Raw genomic sequence first — 20820 nt, forward strand, 5'->3', positions numbered from 1 at the left:
TTGTGCTAAGTTGTGCTAACATTGTGCTAAAGTAGTATCTTCGAAAAATAATCACGAAAGAAATAAAACGAAAAAAACGATTTTAGGCAAACAAGAAGAAAAGTGAGATTTACACTCGTATAAGTCAGCCAAACGATATACAATTATATATCTGAGTTGTGCTAGCCTACCACAAGTCAGCACAAGTTTCAGTTTCGCCAGCACAAGAATCTAAAGGGCACTTTACTCTTGACCGCGGCCTTTGACACTCGCAGTCTATGTCATTAATCACCACTTCTAGATTTTGCGTTGACTCAGATATGCAATTCTGAGTCGATGCAAAGTCTAGAAATAGTAATTAATGGCATAGATTGCGAGCGCGAAGGGCCGCGGTCAAGAGTAAAATGCTCTTTAGATTCTTGTATTGACGAAACTGAAACTTGTGCTAGCCTAGCACAACTCAGATATGCAATTCTGAGTCAATACAAAGTCTAGAAGTGGTGATTAATGACAGACTGCGAGCGCGAAGGGCCGCGTTCAAGAGTAAAGTGCCCTTTAGATTCTTGTGCTGGCGAAACTGAAACTTGTGCTGACTTGTGCTAGGCTAGCACAACTCAGATATATAATTGTATATCGTTTGGTTGACTTATACGAGTGTAAATCTTACTTTTCTTCTTTTTTGCCTAAAATCGTTTTTTTCGTTTTATTTCTTTCGTGATTATTTTTCGAAGATACTACTTTAGCACAATGTTAGCACAACTTAGCACAACCTAACACAATAAAAAAAATTTCGAAAATCGAAAAGTGGGGGGCTACCAAAAAAACGGTTTTTTCCATTTTCTTGCTCATTTTTCGTATTAAAAATTTATAATTCGAGCACAATGTAGCACAAACCTAGCACAAATTAGCACAACTGTCAAAATTATTAAATTTGAAAAGTGGGGGGCTAACTTCATACAGGCCCAAGTAATTGCGCACAGTAGCACTAAAATGGGCAGATGTTCCATCGAATTTTTGAACATTTATTATAAATTGAGCTAATCAATTGCGCATTTTTGTTCCGTTCTTTTGTTCATTGTTTTTTTGAAGATTAAAATATATATGTGTAATTGAAATAAATTTAATTTTTCCACTTATGTTTGTTTTTTATTAAAATCATAAAATTCCTATTTTGTAGTATTAAAACGAAGCATCGTAGAGAAAAACATTATTAACAAAATATGTTTGTTTTTATATCCTCTATTTCCCCTCAAAGTTTGTCGGCCTAATATTTTTACACCCTGTATAATAAATATTTTGTAAATTTATCATAAATCGATTACCGCACGTCGTGACGATCACGAAAGTCTATCTGGGTAGTGGCCGAAGGCAAATTTACGGCTTATCGCCGAGGTGATCGCCCCACGCTGGGTCATCCTAATCGCGTCCGCGTATCTCAATGAGCACGGACTTCCTCTTATCGAGGAATCCGTCGCGCGTTTCCGGAGAACGTTCCACGCAACGATTGTGTCACGACCGAGATCTAACGAGCGGACGCGGTCCCGTACACGGAAAGATCGCGCATCTCCCTCGCGGCGCGACCGTAAAACCGCGAAGGACGTCGCGATTTCCCGCGGTGGACGCGTCCGTCGTGCCGCGACGACGCCTCAGCCTTCGTCTACCTCGGCCGTCGTCGCCGTCTCATCGCCGCGATCATCGCGCGTCCGTCCCGTCGTTTTCTCGCCCCGCCTCCTCCACGTCTCCTCTACGGTTTTACCAGGCGGCCGCTAACTCGATTGGTATGCGCGACTGCGCGCGAGTCCACCAGATGCACGACCGTGGTTGAGGTCAGTGTGCAGCATTGCGTTTGTCTAGCCGCGACTCAACCCCATCTGTGTGCGCATCCACACGCTGTGCGAACAAATACGGGGCCCCTCGATCGCGCGATTCACTCCGTTAAATCAATTTCGATCCGTGCGGAAAAACAAACCCCTTGTCGGGTCTTTTCAAAACAGAAATTGCATTTGCATCGCACGCGCATGTGTGAAATGAAAAGCGCGAAACTTTGACAAAGTCATTTTGGATTCACTAGGGTGCGTTTTGAAGGCGAGAAAAATACAAACGAAATTTATTTAAAAAGAGTTTCTTCTCAAAACTCTCCTCGCGGAAACATCTGTGAAAACGAAATTGCAAAACATTGTTTAGAACGTATGCACCTTTGCCGAAGTTTTTTCATTAAAATCAGGATTATATTATATAGTTAAAAATAGATAAATCTGCAAAAATAGACAAAATTTTTTAGGAGCTTTCCAGTTTTCAAATGTGCGTTCTCGACATTTCGTGTTAACATTCTCCATAAATAAATAAAGTTAACGTGTTATTAGTGAGAATAAAGTTTCCTGCAAATATATAATACACTGTTTCGGGTAACGAAGGCAATTTTTATTCATAAAATAATTGAAATCGAGCATATGAACGAATTAGAGTTGACCAATATTTAAAGGTCAGCAAAAATAACAAATAAATTATTTAATCATTGAAAAGAGCTTCAAGAGATGCTCACACAACACAATGTCTAAAATCAGGACATAAAACGTCTCCCAGGCAGCACAATGTCCAAAATTGGGTCATAAGACGTCTTATGTCTCGATTTTGGACATTTGTGCTGTCTGGGCTCTCAGACGTTGAAATATAAGACGTCTTTAAGACGTCTCATGTTCCGATTTTAGACGTTCTCTAGCAGCACATATTAGTTGGCCGACGGTTAGTCGCTGTAGATTCTAAATTGGCTGCTGTAAATTTAACATTGACCCAATACATTGTTGCTGCTTGGGTTCTGTTGTGTCGGTTTTAGTCTCACTAAAACTGAGAAATGATAGCTTCCTGAGCCTGAACTTCAACCTACGAATAAATCTCCCTCAAAGTAGCGCACTCGACAGTAAAACTCGCGACTCGTTTTGTCAACGACAAAACGTTGCTAACTGGCGCGGGATCGGGGCGCAGGTCGCAGAAAGAGGCAGAAATGGAAATGAGACGATACGAAAAAGCAGCGGAATGAGATAAAACACACGCGGGGAAGAGGATAAGAAGGAGGAGGGGGGAAGGAGACAGGGGGTTACGCGGTTTTCTGCGCTTAATTCGATATTTATCTTCCCCTTCCCGCGGAGAATTTGCAAAAATCCAGCTGGTTGCTGCGCCGGGGTCTTCAATTATCCCTTATAGGCGGTACGAAGTGAGTACTGACGAGGTGCCCGGACGGCCGAAGAAAGTGCAAGGCAAGAACCGGCTCGGGACGGTAGACCCCCTACCGGTTTTACTTGGTCCCCCTGTGTAGTAGCTTATTCAAGTCCGCCGCCCCTCTGATCCCCTCCCCTCTACTCCACCTCCACGATCCGTGCGGCGTTGAGTAGTCATACGAGAGAGAGAGAGAGAGAGAGAGAGAGAGAGAGAGAAGGAGAGAGAGAGAACACTCTCCTTAATTGCGGTGGCAACCGAAAAAAAATGCTCGATGGCTTCTACTTTATTGCACGCCGAGTCGAATATAAAATTGAACGTCATGCGCGGAAAAGTGCACCGAGACCCACGATCACCTCGTATATTTAGCGCTCGCTTGTCTGCGCCGAGGCATTATCGCCCTTGGCTGATGTCAGGTGAAACCGATCGGGAATTTAGAGTATAATTCGCATACGCGGAAAAAACTTGGTTGAATTGATCCGAAATCAGAATACATCAATCAGGATACAATAAACTATTTAGTGAAATATGAAATCCAACCACATATTTTTGACCAGATAAATTATTGTCGAATTAATATAATTGATCTGAGATATAGAAGTATTATAAATTTACAGAATATTAATGGACGTTCAAACCATTAAATAGTGAGTTTATGCTCTTTTGAGAAGCTCAAACAAGAAAAATTGTCAATTGCTCGATTTGGCTTCCGTACAGAAAAAGAAACTCTACTCGTGTAGCTGATTTTTTATCTGTATATTAGATGAAAACTCGATTGTAAGAAAAATCAAGAAAAATTCTTTAAAGTATTTTAGCAGATATAGGTGACCAGATAAATTTGGTTACCTTGACATTTGGTTAAAATGACGAGACAAATTTGGTTATTATAACTAAACAAAATAATATTCAACGTTTCTTACTAGATATTTTATCATTTCTTTAACTGACAGTTGTTTCTTAAAGTGTTAGTATATATTTATCTTGTTTGAAATTTAATTAATTTGATGTTATATTATATTCTCGCCTTTTATCTTGATGGGATTCAAAAGCCAGAACCTTCGGATTGTGAGTTATCTGTCTACGCGCTACGTCACTTCACCAATTAATAGATCTATTATATATTGTCTATTTGTGTTGTAATCAGCGTTAAATACTAGAATATATATTTGTAATTATAATAACCGGAAATTCCGTTTAATTCAACTAACCAGTCACTGAACAAACATGTCATGTTCATCCAACCATGCTTTCCAATCATAATAAACAGACATGTGGATATTGCAACTGGATCAGCAGTAACCGGATTCTAATTGTTAGACTTAAATGTTTTGATTAGTTACCAGAGATTATTTCATTATAATAATCAGAAACTCTATTTAATTCAACTAAATCTTGTTCAACTAAGCATGTCACATTAATTTAACTGATTTTGTTTCTTCCGTGTACGAGCGTTGTGAGGGTCTAAGGATCCACGAGGGAACTTTCCAAGTACCTTCGAGATATTTTTCTCAGGGGGGAAATTTCTCGATTCCCTCGTTATTTCACTCGGGGACCGGTCAAGAGAGGAGGAGGGTCCAAGCTCTCGGCTCGCTGCGGGTGTGCCGTCTAATTTACGCGCATGAATCCATCCGCCACTCGCGCCTTTCGTTACAAATGAAGACGACGAAGAGCAGATAAGCGGGCCGGCGAAGACAGAGGAATCTTACGACGAGCTGTTCGAGCAGCTCGCACACTCTCGCGAGCGAAGGAAAGAGAAGGACGTAGCTCAGTCACGAGAAGCGGACGGAGCTCGATAGGACGAGGTGGAGGAGAAGAAGTAGAGGGAGAGAAGCCGCCAAGTGCAGAAGAGACCGAAGACGAGAAATGAAGGTCGGGGAATCGTCTTGGGGGCCGTACTACACGGCTACCACGGACCTCTGGCATTCCCGATCATTATTCCAGCACGGTTTCGTCGGGGAGGGGAAGCCGCCTTGTCCTTGGCACGAAGGATGCAAGGTCAGCCTCGTTGCATCTCGGAAACGCGGTGATCTACTCGATCTACTCGACAGGCACGCGCGCACCTTGCGGTCGATTAGCCTCGGATTCTGGTCCCGTCGCGCTCGATATTGGCTCACGATGGTGCCCTGATAGGCACTCAAGGGGAAATAAGACTTCTCAAAGACGATGGAGGAAGTTTCGTTCTCGAGTGTGAGTCTGTCGGCGAAACGGATCGCTCGCGAAATAATGAAGAGATTACGCCTCGTGTTTCTTTCGAGAACCTCTGGAGAACTCGTGAAGACTTGGTAAGACTTACCTTATGCGTGAAATTATCTTCTTTCTCGTGGTCCCTCTTTAAGGTACTTCTCACGCTATCGAAGTCTCTCGTTGTTCTGAAAGTTGTACTATAGTTGTTACCGAGCACCTCGGCAGGTGGCTTGTAATCCCGATAGCCGGTAGGAGAGGGTGTCTTCTCGAGGGGTCGCTCCCCGGTCGCGGGCGTAAGGCTGTTAGAAACAACATTCGTATCGTCCATCTCGAATACGTCGTCGCTTATGTTGTCCTCAGCTGTCATAAACTGTGGGTCATAGTTAAGGCAAAATGTCCGAGTCAAAACATTTGTTTACATTTCGATTAGAAATTTATCCCATCATCCTGATCAGTTTGACCCCAAGCAGTTATCAGACTTGTATAACATGATTATTGGATCCTAATGATTGATAAGGTTCCAATTACTATCCTCATTATTAATAAGGTCCTGATTGCCACATTGCATTACAAGACTTATTAAACTCCAATAACATTACGTTATAACATTAGATAATTTGATTAGGACCAATCTGGTTAGAACCAAGGGATAAATTTGCAGTTGGGAAATTAACTTTGTAAATTCCGTTAAATTGCCTGACAAAGCAATTTGAGGATTAAAGATTTTAAAGTGTTCTCAAATTATCCTATTGTATTCAATATAACGATCCGGTAACAGAGAAATTAACTTTCCAACTTAGTTTAGATCTTTCTCGACTCATCCTCAACAAAGTTTAGACATGCTACTTTTCTTGTAGTATTCTTACATGTTAAAATAAATACCTTATGCATTATAAAATGTGCCAAATGTTAAAGATATGAGACTCAAGTTCTCATCTTTGTATGGACAATATTTTAATATCACGAGAATTTTTCAAGGATGCTCAAACCTAAACACGATTAGAAGATTAAATATCAATGAATGTATTCATCGGTGTAAGAAAAGTTTTCTTAGAGCATGTAGCTCTAAGAAAAATGCGTATACTTCCAAGATTGCTCAAGATATCGCCTATAAAAAATAGCTCAGTTCGAAGAAAACTCGTAAGCTATGTAAGGCTCAGACTTGATCTGGGAAAGACTATGAATTTCCTAGAGTCCTATCGCCGATCGATTCTGCGAACGCGCGAATGCGAGGAAGTAAGGAAATCGCACGACCTCTTTAGATTATCAATCGTCGACCGCAACGTCCGCTTAGACAGACGATCGAGAGACCAAGGGCGCGCTACTGCTCTTCACCGGATGCTAAAAAGGCTCGCCAGCGAAATCCAGTTCATCACGCGTACATCATTGTAATCTCCAGGCGGCTCTTTTGAGCCCTCGAGTCTGTGCATTGGACAAAGGGAGAAATCCTTCTTACGGTCGTATTCCTGGCCACAATAACCGCACGCGAAACGGACTACTCGCATTATCAGGCTCTGGTAGAAATTTAATGCAGTTTTCCAGCAGTTATACTGGACAGTTATGTCAATTTTTATCTAATAACTAGAATCTCAATCATACAAAATGTAACTTTTTTCCTGCAGTTGCTGCACACGAAAGATGCGCAAAATCTGAACCCATTTACTGAACGAAAATAGAACACAAAACAGAACCAAAACTTATACAATTGATGAATAATCAAGTCTGCTGCTCATAAAATGAACAAGTTTGCCTTAATAGTATTTCAGTTTTTGTGCGTGCTTTCTAATTGCAAAATCTTTATGCTAATGAGAGCCATCAGCACACAGGAAATCTTTGATATAAAATATACATCTCTTCAGGTTTCTCACCTCTTATATAACATCTTTCACAACTATCTAATGACATATGTTTTTTTATTTATTTTTATACTTGAATTATTTCATCAGGTTCAGAATCCCGAGCAAAAATGTATCTAGTAGAGCAGATTTCAAGACTAGTAGTTAGATAGTAATGACTAGATAACTTTTCTAGCCAATCACTAGCTCGTGACTGGCTAAATATTCCTACTCAGTCTTTTGAATGTCAGGACTATCTAGTAACTATACTAGTTACATAGATAATGGCTAGATGGAAAATGATTACACAGTAACGAGATAGAAAATCATCGGTAAATCCTGAATAGGATTTGGACATTAGAACTATCTAGTACTTATACCAATTATAGTTACAAGTTATTTTTTTGTATCTAGCTACTAGATAATTTTTCTGGTACAGCCACTAGGAGAAGTGAGCGTTACATTCCTAGTGAGTAGCGATATAAGACCCAACTTTTCTATGTCATTACTAGACAATCACTAGATTCAATTTCTGCTCGGGAATCTGAGAGAGAGAGAAAGAGAGAGAAAAACAGAGAGAGAGAAGAGAGAGAGAGAGAGGGAGAGAGAGAGAGAGAGAGAGAGAGAGAGAGAGAGAGAGAGCTGACAGTTTTCACTTATATCATTACCATCAGATGATCAGTGAATATCCATTGATTTTCAGTGGGAACACTCCTTACTCCTGCATTCTAATATCTCTGCTTCTTTTATATGTTCACTCATTGTTCACGCAATTTCAAGCCCTTTTTTAAATAAGTAAATTTATATAGCACAACAAATAAATATGATCCACATATATTTACAACAAACATTATACTACGTGCACATTACAAAACTGAATTAATATTACTGATGCTGATCTTGGACAGATCACATCAATCCACATATTGCACAGTAAACTGCTTCAACCACTGAATGAGACTCCATCAAGTTTTTGTCTAGTTCTTACGCAGAGCTTTCATAACTGGTGAGACTGCATTAATACTAGACAATAACTGAACAGACGTCTACGCAATCTGCATGCATTTCTACCAGGCGACCTACCACTAGAGTAAACCAGTTCGACGGAGAGGAAAACGCGTGTCTCGTCTGCCATTGCCGGCGCTGCTAACGCTGAAATAACTGTCCTTCGATCGGTCTCCATCTCTTAAGAGCGTGCTTGCCGCGGCCTTGTAGCACTTAAGGCCAATTAGTAAGTCCCCGGGATGGCAACCGGGGCCCGACGTAGCGCGCCTAGATCCGCTCGACATGGTCGCGCGCGCGATCCTGAACCATCGAGGTGCAAGACCGTGCACCGGAGGTTTCCATGGAGTCGCGAGCGCGTCGTAGACGACGTTAACTCGCGTAACGGCGAGGTGAATTCCGCTACAGTCGTTTGTTAAGGACCGTGGCACACAGAAAAACTTAAGCAGTAAGCAAATTGACCAATCACAGTCGTTGATTCTTGGACCGTAAGAAGAATCAATGACTGTGACTGGTCAATTTGCTTACTGCTTAAGTTTTTCTATGTGCCATCAGCTTAAAGCCCGTGTCGCGCTACGTATTGGAAATGGAGGATTGCGGATTGAAGATTAAATTTCGATGCATCAATGAACTTCGTTCCAATTCGTCAAGTTCTAATCTTCAATCCGAAATCCACTATCTCCAATTCGTAGTGTGATACGAGCTTAAAGGGCCTCTCTCGTTGCATTTCACTGGGAAGCTGGGTAGTACCGCGCTTGTTTTGATCTACTTCGTTGCGCGGCAAGCAGCTGTTTGTAATTCAACGTCCGTATTACCATGCAAATGTTAACAACGAGCCGCGAGTACGTTAACAAATATTTTCTCTGTAACGCTCTTCAAACGCGGTGTAAACGCTGGCGTTTCTCAATAATGTTGTGTGTGTGTGTGTGTGTAGTGAGAAATAAAAAAGACTGTAAATATAAAAATAGCGCAATGAAATAAGAGGGATCGACGAAAGAAGCTGACAAAATAAGCTGAAAAACATAAATGTAAAAACAACGTAATGAAATACAGTTAAGAGATCAATGGAAGTAATTGACAAAATAAATTGGAAAAACATAAATGCAAAAATAATTTAGTGAAATAACGCTAAGAGATTAACAAAATAAACTGATAAAATTAATTTGAGATTATAGAATTTATTTTACTCGCGGTATATCGCGTGGATGACTTTCGCCTTGGATTCAGTTATCGTTGCGTCAAAGCGTCAATGGTTGGGTTTTCACGTTGTTGTCGTATCCAAAGCACGATATTGCAAAAACTTGCGACGACGCCGGCGACGTTGCATGTTGAAATTGAAAGGCTCACATGGAATCGATAAATTTGCATGGCGGAAAGCGACTGGCATACATGATTTATGGCACTGTACCCCGCGAAGAGGCACCGAACAAGTCCGATATAATCTCTTCTTCTCTCTCGTTCTCTGTCTCTCTCTTTCTCACCCTACTCCTTTCTCGGCTAGCCGGCTGCCCGCTGAATATTTTAGCGGATACGAAGCTTACTTCACGACTGACTACTTTATCTTTTTCGCGCGCTTTAATGGTCTTGGTTGATAGCGCGCACACAAACGACGACACAGAAATAGATCATCACCGTCGGCATTACGCGCGAACTCTCTTATCAGTTATCATCATCACGAATTCAATACCTCGAAACTTCAGCGAGATGCGTCTTTTTTCTTGTGTTACACTCTAGGTTTGTTCTTTTCAACTGAACTAGTGCTACACTGGAACTACACTGGTTCGGAACTGGAGAGTATAGCAAAAGTTCACAGGTGCAGACATGCCAGATAGGATGGAAAAGAACGCCATAGTGCAAGAAACAACATGGTGCAACACATAATTTTAGATGCAAATAATTCTTTAGATGAAGAATTTACTGTACTTGCGTTAATGTATCTCAATTGCACGCAGAATATTTGGGGTATTGTCACCTTCATTTCTTTTAATTTCTGCAATATTCATCTCTTCCATCTTCATAGATCTGTTCTTTTCACCTGAACTACCTGGTACAGTAACTTTTGCCCTTGTACACTGTTAAATCCGTAGTGTCAAATTATACTCAATTTGAGTTATTTTTAACCATTCCTATAAGTCGCCACTGCTCCTACTAAATATGTCGTTAATTTAACTAATGTAATGGAGTTAAATAATTTAACTTAAGAAATGTATTAAATTTGACTAAAATTTAGTTTATGTTTTATTATGTGCACGTTAATGTAACCTTTGTTTTAGTAAAAAATGACAATATTGTTTTAAATGGGTTGATTAGATGTGGTTGTTTTTTTAAACACATATTTTGTGTTAAAATAGTAAATTTTGACACACATGATAGTTAAAAATAACTAAATATTATTTAACTCAAGAAACTGGTTTAAATTTGACCCTCCAATATTTAACAGTGTACTGCCCTGCACTGCTTGTACTAGCTTCAGACTCATGGTCTGTTCTTTTCAGCTACACCGCTGAACTGGTGCAATAAGTTAAAATGAGACAAGAGATCTGTTCTTTTTCGCTGCACTGCTGAATTGGTGCAATAAGTTAAAGCGAGACACATATATGTTTTCTCACTTTAACTTATTTGCACTAGTGCAGTAGTGCAGCGAAAAAGAACAGGCCTAAGTAAAGCTTACGTAAAGCTAGCGGCACATGGTGCTTGTTTTCATACTGGATTGCTTGCTGATTGATGTATTTCTGAAGACGGATGGAAATACACTAGTCAAAACAGAGTACTTCCATCTAGCAAGCAATCCAGCACGAAAACAAGCACCGTGTGCTGCTGACTTAAGGTTTGTTCTTTCCAACAGTTCACTGAACTGCTTGCACTGAGTCTGGAGCTAGTGCAAGCAATGCAATGCAGTGCAAGGGTAAAAGTTACTGTACCAGTGCAAGTAGTTCAGGTGAAAAGAATAGATCTATGAAGATGGAAGAGATGAATATTGCAGGAACTAAAAGGAATGAAGGAATATCCCAGATAGATTCTGCAATTGAGATACATATATTAACGCAAGCATAGTAAATTCTTCATCTGAAGAATTATTTGCATCTAAAATTATATGTTTCGCCAGGTTGTTTCCTGCACTATGGCGTTCTTTTCCATCCTATCTGGCATATCTGCACCGATGAACTTTTGCTGTACTCGCCAGTTCCGAACCAATGTAGTTTCAGTACAGCACTAGTTTAGTTGAAAAGAATAAACCTCTTTTCTCACTGTAACTTATTGCACCTCAGTTCAGCAGTGCAGCAGAAAAGAACAGACCATCAGTGTAAGCAGTTCAGTGAACTGTTGCGCTAAGTTCTGCTGCACCGTTGGAAAGAACAGTAACCTCTGACGTCACTTCTGCTAGAAAGAACGCACCAGTGTACACTTCTTGAACTAGTGCAAGAAGTTCAGATAGAAAAAGCAAACCTTCTGACCCGCGCGTTGCCTCCTCCTACTTTCGCGACACGTCGATCACGTCGAATTGACTTACGCTGCCGGCTATATGACCATACGGCGACGCCAAATGACAGAGCTGCCATGGTGACGATTACGTTCCCCCCCGCGCTCGCTCCCTTTCAAGCCGGCTGCCCACCATTCCGCTTCACCCCATAGACCGCCCCGCATTAATCCCACCCCTGACTAAAAGCAAGGTGATACCGCGTCCCGATCGCGCGGTATCGCCTCAGGCATCAACGTCGAACAGAGGTCATTCTCCGAAAGTGCTGGCATAAAGGTCCGTCTACAATGGGATTGGCAATAGGCAGCAAGCCACAGACAGTCGACTATCGACTGTGATTGGTCAATTTGCTCACTGCTTACGTCTTACTGCCCACTGTCGGTCCCATTAGGGCCGTGGCACAAAGAAAAACTTAAGCAGTAAGACGTAAGCAGTAAGCAAATTGACCAATCATACACTGTGAAATATTGGAGGGTCAAATTTAAACCAATTTCTTGAATTAAATAATATTTAGTTATTTTTAACTATCATGTGTGTCAAAATTTACTATTTTAACACAAAATATGTATTTAAAAAAACAACCACATCTAATCAACCCATTTAAAATAATATTAAGTCATTTTTTACTAAAACAAAGGTTACATTAATGTGCACATAATAAAAAATAAACTAAATTTTAGTCAAATTTAATACATTTCTTAAGTTAAATTATTTAACTCCATTACATTAGTTAAATTAACGACATATTTAGTAAAAGCAGTGGCGACTTATAGGAATGGTTAAAAATAACTCAAATTGAGTATAATTTGACACTACGGATTTAACAGTGTAATCATTGATTCTTCTTACGGTCCAAGAATCAACGACTGTGATTGGTCAATTTGTTTACTTCTTACGTCTTACTGCTTAAGTTTTTCTGTGTGCCACGGCCCTTAGGGCCTTCACACAAATTGACATAACAGTAACGTAAGACATACCGTAAGAATTGATCAATCATGTTGAGAATCGTCGAAACGTAAGGTCGCCATTTTTATGAATACTCGATCGTAATTGATCAATTCTTATGGTACGTCTTACGTTACTGTTATGTCAATTTGTGTGAAGGCCCTAAGGGCCGTGGCACACAGAAAAACTTAAGCAGTAAGACGTAAGCAATAAGCGAATCAGCCAATCACAGTCATTGATTGTTGGACCGTAAGAAGAATTAACGACTGTGATTGGTCAATTTGCTTACTGCTTACGTCTTACTGCTTAAGTTTTTCTGTGTACCACGGCCCTTAAGCTGGTGGCACATGGAAAAACTTAAGCAGTAAGACGTAAGCAATAAGCGAATCAGCCAATCACAGTCATTGATTGTTGGACCGTAAGAAGAATTAACGACTGTGATTGGTCAATTTGCTTATTGCTTACGTCTTACTGCTTAAGTTTTTCTGTGTGCCACGGCCCTTAGGGCCTTCACACAAATTGACATAACAGTAACGTAAGACGTACCGTAAAAATTGACCAATCATGTTGAGAATCGTCGAAACGGTCGCCATTTTTATGAATACTCGATCGTAATTGATCAATTCTTATGGTACGTCTTACGTTACTGTTATGTCAATTTGTATGTGGAGGCCTTTACAAATGACTCTTAACGGTCTGCCGTGCAAATCTAGCCGTTCCAGTTCAATTATCAGTGACGTTAAAACATTCGCACGACTGTCAATGTACACTGTAGTGCTAAAACAGACGTTCGCTCAGTGCCGAAACGGCTGGTGATCTATCACCGTCCAAAGAGAGGAGAGACTCGATGAATCGAAAAAAGGAGCATGCGAAAGTCGAAGCATCGGAGGCCCCGTGCGCTATCGACCGGACCCGAATGCTTAATCGAACACGATCGATGGCGAGCGTGCCGTAATCCGCGCGCGGCTACCGACTCCCGAGATACTCGCTGCACCGGTTCTCCATGCTCCTCGTTGCTCAACGACGGTCACCTATATACTCGTGATAAAGTCGACGGCGATAATTGACTTGCGAAAGCTCCAAGTGCCGTGACACCTTATGCAGGCTCCGACAGCTTCTCCGCGCGGATCTCAAATGTCACCGCCCGCGCATAGAACATTTATTGCGACCTAATTGGGTCTATTCCGATCCTCAAAAATAATTATAAATTCTGATGGTTAGAATATAGTAATGGTTAGAAGTGCGACGCTAAGTGGAGTTAAGTGCGATTCTAAATTGAGACATTCTCCCAATATTTCTTTTAGCCTTCATCTTACTTAGAATTGCACAAAACACAAAGAGAAAGGTCTCCTTCGATTTAGCGCTCCTATTTATTCGACTCAGACGACGCTTTTATATCAAACATAATTTTATAGCAAATATCATATTGGTTCATTAGATTAAACAGTTACTTGAACAAAATTTCAACTAAATAATATGTTATTTGTTATATTTTAAATTTGGTTTCGTTGGATTGAATCACACGTTATTTGATTGAAAAAGAAACGATATTCTTATCGATCTAATCTATGTGATATTTGGTTAAAAATCCAAGAGCGATCATGACGCCACTAGTATACTAATGTACGTTCTGTCAATATCGATTGTATTGTTTCCAACGATTAATTTTTTATTTCCAATAAGAATATGGCATAAAAAGAAGGCTTTCTGGATATTATAAGAACACATCATAACCATAGACATATAGAATAGACTGCGTATTGCTGTAGAAGGGATAAAATTATTTGCCATACACGACGCGGAAACACTTGCTGCGCAGCAGGAGACATCGCGATAGTCAATCAACGTGCTGTTTTCCCGTAAAAGCTACTAAGTAAGCGTTTACTTGTCGCGCATTTCCGCGTTCTGTGTGCAGAAGTTATAAGAAAAGCCAACAGAAAGTAAGATACTTTCCTTGTCTAAACGTGTACTTGGTGGAATAAAGGGAAGGAAGACAATCACACAATCAATACGTCTTCTCTTTCTTTCGCTATGTTTCATTCGCTCTTTTATTTCTCTTAGAGGCAAAAAATAGGACGAATCACTAAATATGTAACGCTCTCCGTCTGCACTCGCGTCCGACCTCGCACGACAAATAAACAGACGCGAATGTAAAGACTAAGAACGTTTAAGGGGACTAGAACGGTTTAAAATCTTCAAAAAATCGACTTATAGTCGACACTAGTCCGTGTGTAAGGTCAAATCGATTTTTGGGTCTTTACATAAACGTTTAGTACAATTCTTTAAGAACATTTTGGCGCAAAAAGAACCTCGATATTCGCAAAATTGAGTTCAGGAGAGCGAAAAATGTGAGGCGGCCGGCGGAGCGCGCGCGATCATGTAATGTAAGAAATGTAGGCATTGTTTATTTAAAACAAACTAATAAACAGTAATAACGGTTCGAAAACTTAGAAATAATAATATCGGAAACAAAGGCTATAGGCGTGTGGAGGTTACTGTTAATAAATATAATAACAAAGGAAATGAGAACAGTCGGTCGGTCGATAATAGATATAGTCGGTCGTTTATTTTTCAAAAACAGTATCCGCTCCTTTTGTCACGATAACTCAAGAACGGCTGAGGATATCGACTTTTTTTAATTAAAGATAAGGATGTACTACATAGATTGAACCGAAGTTTACATATAAAAATTAATTTTTTAATACCGTTTTAACAATAAGTATCTTGAATTTTCAGATTTTTCAAATTTTCAATTTTGAGAATTTTAGTTCCATTCCGGTTCAATCTATAAAGGGAAATCTCATCTACAAAATGACGCATTAAAAAATTCCAACTCGTTTTCCCGGAATCGTGACAAAATCGCAAAAACAACGTTTTTTTAATATCTCACTCAATTATTAATATATTTTGAACTTCTACCGTTTATTCTATTCCTAAAAATATGTATAAAAATTTAAAAAACAAACTTGTGTATGTTTATTCGTTCGTTGACAATCGTCATTCGAATTTCATTCAATTTTCGAAACATGAGACTGTTCTAGTCCCCTTAATTGCTTTGCTGATTTGTTCATATTCGCGTATTATTTCGTAACTGCTTGCTAAAGATTGTCTTATCAGCTCGATAGTCCATGTGTAAGGTCAGGAACAGATACGAAAACGTAAGCAGCAAAACTTAAGCAGTCCAACCAGTCGATGATTCTTCTTACGATCCGAGAATAATTGATTAGTAAATTTTCTTACTGTTTAAGTCTTAATTATATTCCTTTCTGTATACCATCCGCTTGATACTCTTGTTTTCTCGTCGTTATTCTCGTTATTTTGAGTTCTCATTCTTGTTTCCATGAATACATCGATCATCGACGCACAATAATATTATTTATTAACTTATTTAAATAAATAAATAATTATTATTGTGTTATGTGTCAACTGCTTGGTCAATATTATTAATGATAAGTTTTATGAATATAAATGTTTTTTTGGCAGAAATTGTTTATACATGCCCCTTATAACTTTTCTCGCGCTAAGATATCGAAGTTAAGATAGCGAGTTGTTAGCGAAGTTAGGAATTAGTAGTGGTTCAGAATAGGAGAGAATTTTGTTATAAACTCACGTAAATATAGACTTTTTCTAAGAAAGCGCTGCTATCACCGTGTTTTGAATATTGAACAATAGTAAAAGCTAACATCTCGACTTACTAACGCGCTAACATTACTGTCAACACGTTCTGTATACGAGTCTATAGATATGGTTATAAGTATATCGAGCCTATAGATTGACTATAAGTATATCGTCGGAGTTAGAGTTGAAGTAATTAATTCTTATTCGATTATTGCAACTTAATCAAATAACCCAAACTGTGATCAGGAGGAAAAATAGGTGACCGCATCGTGGAATGATTGGTATATAAGATGGGTGGAAAATCACACGGGCAAAAGGACGCGCGCGATGAAGTAATAAAAAAAGAACGTCAGTGTGATACAGAAATAGAAATATGAAATTTCTCAAGATTATTTAAACAAAATTTATCGAATTTTTTTTAGTAAAATGAGGAAATTGAGTGGAACAATTTTCTTCTTTCAACAAAACAATTTTTTTCTTTAAAATGAACAATAAATTACTTGAACTAAACGACAAAATTATTTAAAAAGCAAAAAGTCCTTTGTTTTTAATATACTTTTACAAGGACAAACGTCCTTATTGATTGAAACATTAGTTTCTTTGGACCATTCCAATAATCAAATTTGTTTGAACACAAAAAAAATGTGTTAAATCCAAAAAAATATGCTTCTCTACACACATATACACATGCTGACTTTTGAAATAATTTAATTATTCAGTAAAATACACTCAGTATTTTTTTTAAATATTTTTTCTGACTTTTTATTTTTTATTGAACACAATAACTGGTATAAAATAAATTCCCTGTTTGATACCATAAAAATAAAACAATGTTACCCACTGAAAAGGTTATCACAATGTTCCTGTTTCTGTTCCAAACAGAGAAATCATATTTATAAAAACAAAGAGATTCGTTTTGAGTGGGTATCGTAAGTATTTTGAGATAAATTTGAGCAATTTAACCGAAATCGGTGTTATACGTGATAAGATCTTGGGAAATCTCTGTGCTGGCGTAATCGTTTTCGATACGGTGATCAAAGGTAAAGAGAAAGAATGCCACGGATTATCGGCTTTATATTGGGACCTCATAATTTTTAATCTCACGCCACAGTGCATTAATCGTACGTTGGGGAGCGACGTACTTACATTGAGAGACGCTGAGGCGGGAACTGTGACCATCGACGGAACATCACCAGCACCGCCTCTCATTTTGCCCTTCTAAATGTGGATATCGCCCCTCGGCAATCGCTGTGCATTGGGTCACTGCGAACACACAAAAACGACGCCGCCCATCAGTACGGTCTATTTAATCAATGCGAGTAAAAAATAGACAGCGCATTATAGGAGATTTCAAAGTGGTGCCGTGTAACGCGTAAAAGCCCGTTCCTCTGGCTTTTCAAAAAAAATTCTACGTGCGACACATTTACATAATTCGATATTGCCGAGTAATAAAGAGCTGCAGGTAGGAGATATTTAAAATATCACACGTAATGGACTAAATATAGCTCAAGAACAGATTTTATCCCCTTTGTAACGACCGGAAACTTTCCCCGTGTCCCCTGCGAAAATCTACGCAATAGGGAGACGTTATCGCCATTTCCAGACGACCGATTTCAGCACGAGCATAAGTTCGCATGATGAATCGGCAAGAGGACGTGAGAAAGAAAAAGAGAGAGAGAGAGAGAGAGTTCGCGCCGCATACGAAATCGAGATTCTCTCGATGTGACGTGGACGGTAATGGACACCATTGAGTTTCTCGCTTCGTCCCAGTTGAAGAAAATCGAGATGTATTCTGGAATTGCCAAGCCGGCTCTCATCTTCCCCGCTTGAGCGCGATGCGTGGCTCTATCCATTCAATTTCAACCCTCCCTGGCTTAGAGTCACACGCAAACAACATACACAGGCGCACGCACACTTTCTCGTGGTACTGCAAACGAGCACTCGGGAGATCATCTCTCCCTCCTTCTCATACTTTCTTTCTCCCCCTTCCCCTCTGTCTCTCTCTTTTCCTCCCTCTCTTCCCCTCGATGTTCCCATCAACGCGCCTCTCTGTTATAGGAGCGTAGCTTTCCGCTCTTTTTCTCTCTTCATCAGTTCCCTTCAGCAGCCTAATGCGCTCCATGGTTTCTCCACTAATTCCTCCGTCCTGTTCTGGCTCGTCACTCGCGCTCTCTCGCCGTCCTCCTCTCCAACCAATCCATCTTCAAGGTATGATAGTGTGGCGTCGTCTCCACACGCACGGAGCCGCACATGAAACGTTCCGCGTGAGACGCTCCATCTTTCTCAAACGCACATCCTCGCGCGCATTCGACTATCGTTCGTCACACTCAACGCGGGACCACCGTTGTGTGCTTTGTCTCTTTCTCTCCCCTCCCCCCTCTCTCTCGCTCTTCCTCGCTCTCCCTCGCTCTCTCTCTCTCTCTCTCTCTTACTCTTTCTCTGTCTCTCGCTCTGGCCAGATTGTCTCTTTTCCTCTTGCTCTCCCTTTCTCCAAACCGCAGCATCAGCACGCTCCGTATCGCTGTCTCGCTTGCGCCCACGACTATAAACGCTCCTTCTCACTCTCCCTCACGTGAATCTCCTCTCTGTCGCGTGCACGATCGGAGAGTGAACGGCGCGTCGTTCATCTCTGTCACACGCTCTCTCGGCGTGGCCCACCCACCGCAATAAGTTCCACCCGCCCACGTTACCTCTCACGCACTTCTTGCCGACCGATCATCCGTTGCATCCGATCGGAAAGCAAGCGACTCGCTTATCTCGCCGGCCGATCTTCCGGCGACCGGCCGGCCGGCCGGCGACCGGTCGATCGGCCGAAAAAGGGAGACAAAGGGCATTTTTTCTCGAGCCATGGGTCCAATCGTGCGTGTGTACGCGCCGTGCTTTCTCGCACGACCGTAATTACGCGCGTGTAATTGTAATTCGCAAATTATACGCCTCGGGACCGACCGCGGTTCGTCATTTATTAGGTCCGTCTTCTTCTTCTCGGACGCGCTCCTTTTTCGAGCACCTTCTCGAATGGCGCACGTGCAAGTTCGTCGATTTCCAGTCGATAAATTTTCGCGTGCGTTAAGGGCGCTGGTAATCTCTTCGAGTGCTTTGACAAGATCAGACGGTATCGGGTTGACAAATGTAAGATCGAAGCGCAAAGGAGCGGCTCTTTTCTTCTGGAACGATGCCTCGTTGATTTTCAGGGGAAACTCTTTGTCCTTGAACTCGGTACACAATGCGCTTCCTCGGTCTCTTGGTTTCTTCTTCGACTTCTGCGGTCAGTCGAGCGAGACGTGCTCGTGGTCGGAAATGTTACTAGAATCAGCACGGTCGGCGAACAAAGGACGCTATTATTATCGTCTACGAAATGGCCATCAGTGATTTATAAGGTTCTCTGAGCAACGTGGAAATTCGTTAAATCGGACTGTTACTCATTCTCGCCAGAGAGCTTAACCAAAGAGATGAAATGACCGAGTAAAAACAATCAGAGTCTCGGGATCCTCAATGATTTCATTAAAATCTAGAGTGGCACTTTTGTTATCTTCTCTTCCTAAAATTAATTTAATTTAAATTAATAAAATTTAATGATTTAATAAAAAAAAATTTAATTCTTTAATCAGATTTAATTATTTAATAAAATTTGAAAATGCGAAAAGTGCCAGAGGAATATAAAACAGTCTAAAGTAATAAGGAATATCACAATTTCTAACCCGTTAAGTGTCACGGCTAATCGGACAGGAGTGGAATATTATTAACTGCTTAATTCTTAATGTAACTTAATCTAATCTACCAGCATAACACGAGTTTATGTACAATGCATACATCCTATTTTAGACTGTCAGTGTTTCGCAACTTTCATCAGCTAAGTTTTTAAACTTTTATTGAACAGTTCATCTCCATTCCACAAATTCTTAGTTGCTCTTCGTTACGTACAAAACTAAGATGTAGTTCTAATCATAGTTCATTTCTTATACATTCCCAAACATCATAAAAAAGTAAAAATAGCGATGTCGGGTATTAAGCTACACAATATCTAAAATCGGAACATAATCTTATATTCCGACGTCTGAGAGACGTTTTTAAGATGTCTATCAGACGTTGTATGTCCCGACATTGTGTTGTGTGAGAAGATTACACACATTTATAAGATCTTTATGACATTATTATAAGACATACTGTAGCAAAATTTAAAAGTTTATAACAGATTGTAAATCTATTTCTGTTTACGATATTGACAGCATTAAAGAAAATGTGATTTTTAGACTTTCCTAAAGTATTGCTTAAGATTATAGCAAAACGTAAGTAAGACTTAAGCAGTAAGCAAATTGATCAATCGCACATCGCTGATTTTTGGATCGTAAGAAGAATCATTGACTGTGTTTAGTCAATTTGCTTATTGCTTACGTCTTACTGTTTAAGTTTTTCTATGTGTCTGAGCCCTTACTCTTCAATTTTTTAGATGTTCGCATTATTTTTTACTATTTACAAGATCATTCAATTACATAGGCACAAATTTATATTTATTTAAAAACAATAATATATATATATATATATATATATATATATATATATATATAT

The 20820-nt window shown here is 40.0% G+C and overlaps 1 protein-coding gene across 6 annotated transcripts in view; it reads right to left on the reverse strand.

The window, feature by feature from the left end:
* Positions 1-20820, reverse strand: part of LOC116844753 (ras-related protein Rab-37-like) — a 556153-nt gene that overhangs the window by 291377 nt on the left and 243956 nt on the right. For all 6 annotated transcript variants that reach the window (XM_032816744.1, XM_032816746.1, XM_032816742.1 and 3 more), the window contains 2 exons: positions 17401-17517; positions 5486-5746 (listed from right to left, as the gene is read on the reverse strand). In XM_032816744.1, the coding sequence (XP_032672635.1) occupies positions 5486-5746; positions 17401-17463 (324 nt within the window). In that variant the 5' untranslated portion in view covers positions 17464-17517. The remainder of the gene's footprint in view (positions 1-5485; positions 5747-17400; positions 17518-20820) is intronic.

This window comes from Odontomachus brunneus, unplaced genomic scaffold (assembly GCF_010583005.1).
Source record: "Odontomachus brunneus isolate Ranch 3 - 2012 unplaced genomic scaffold, Obru_v1 Obru_scaffold_046, whole genome shotgun sequence".
In the NCBI taxonomy this organism is placed as follows: Eukaryota; Metazoa; Arthropoda; class Insecta; order Hymenoptera; family Formicidae; genus Odontomachus; species Odontomachus brunneus.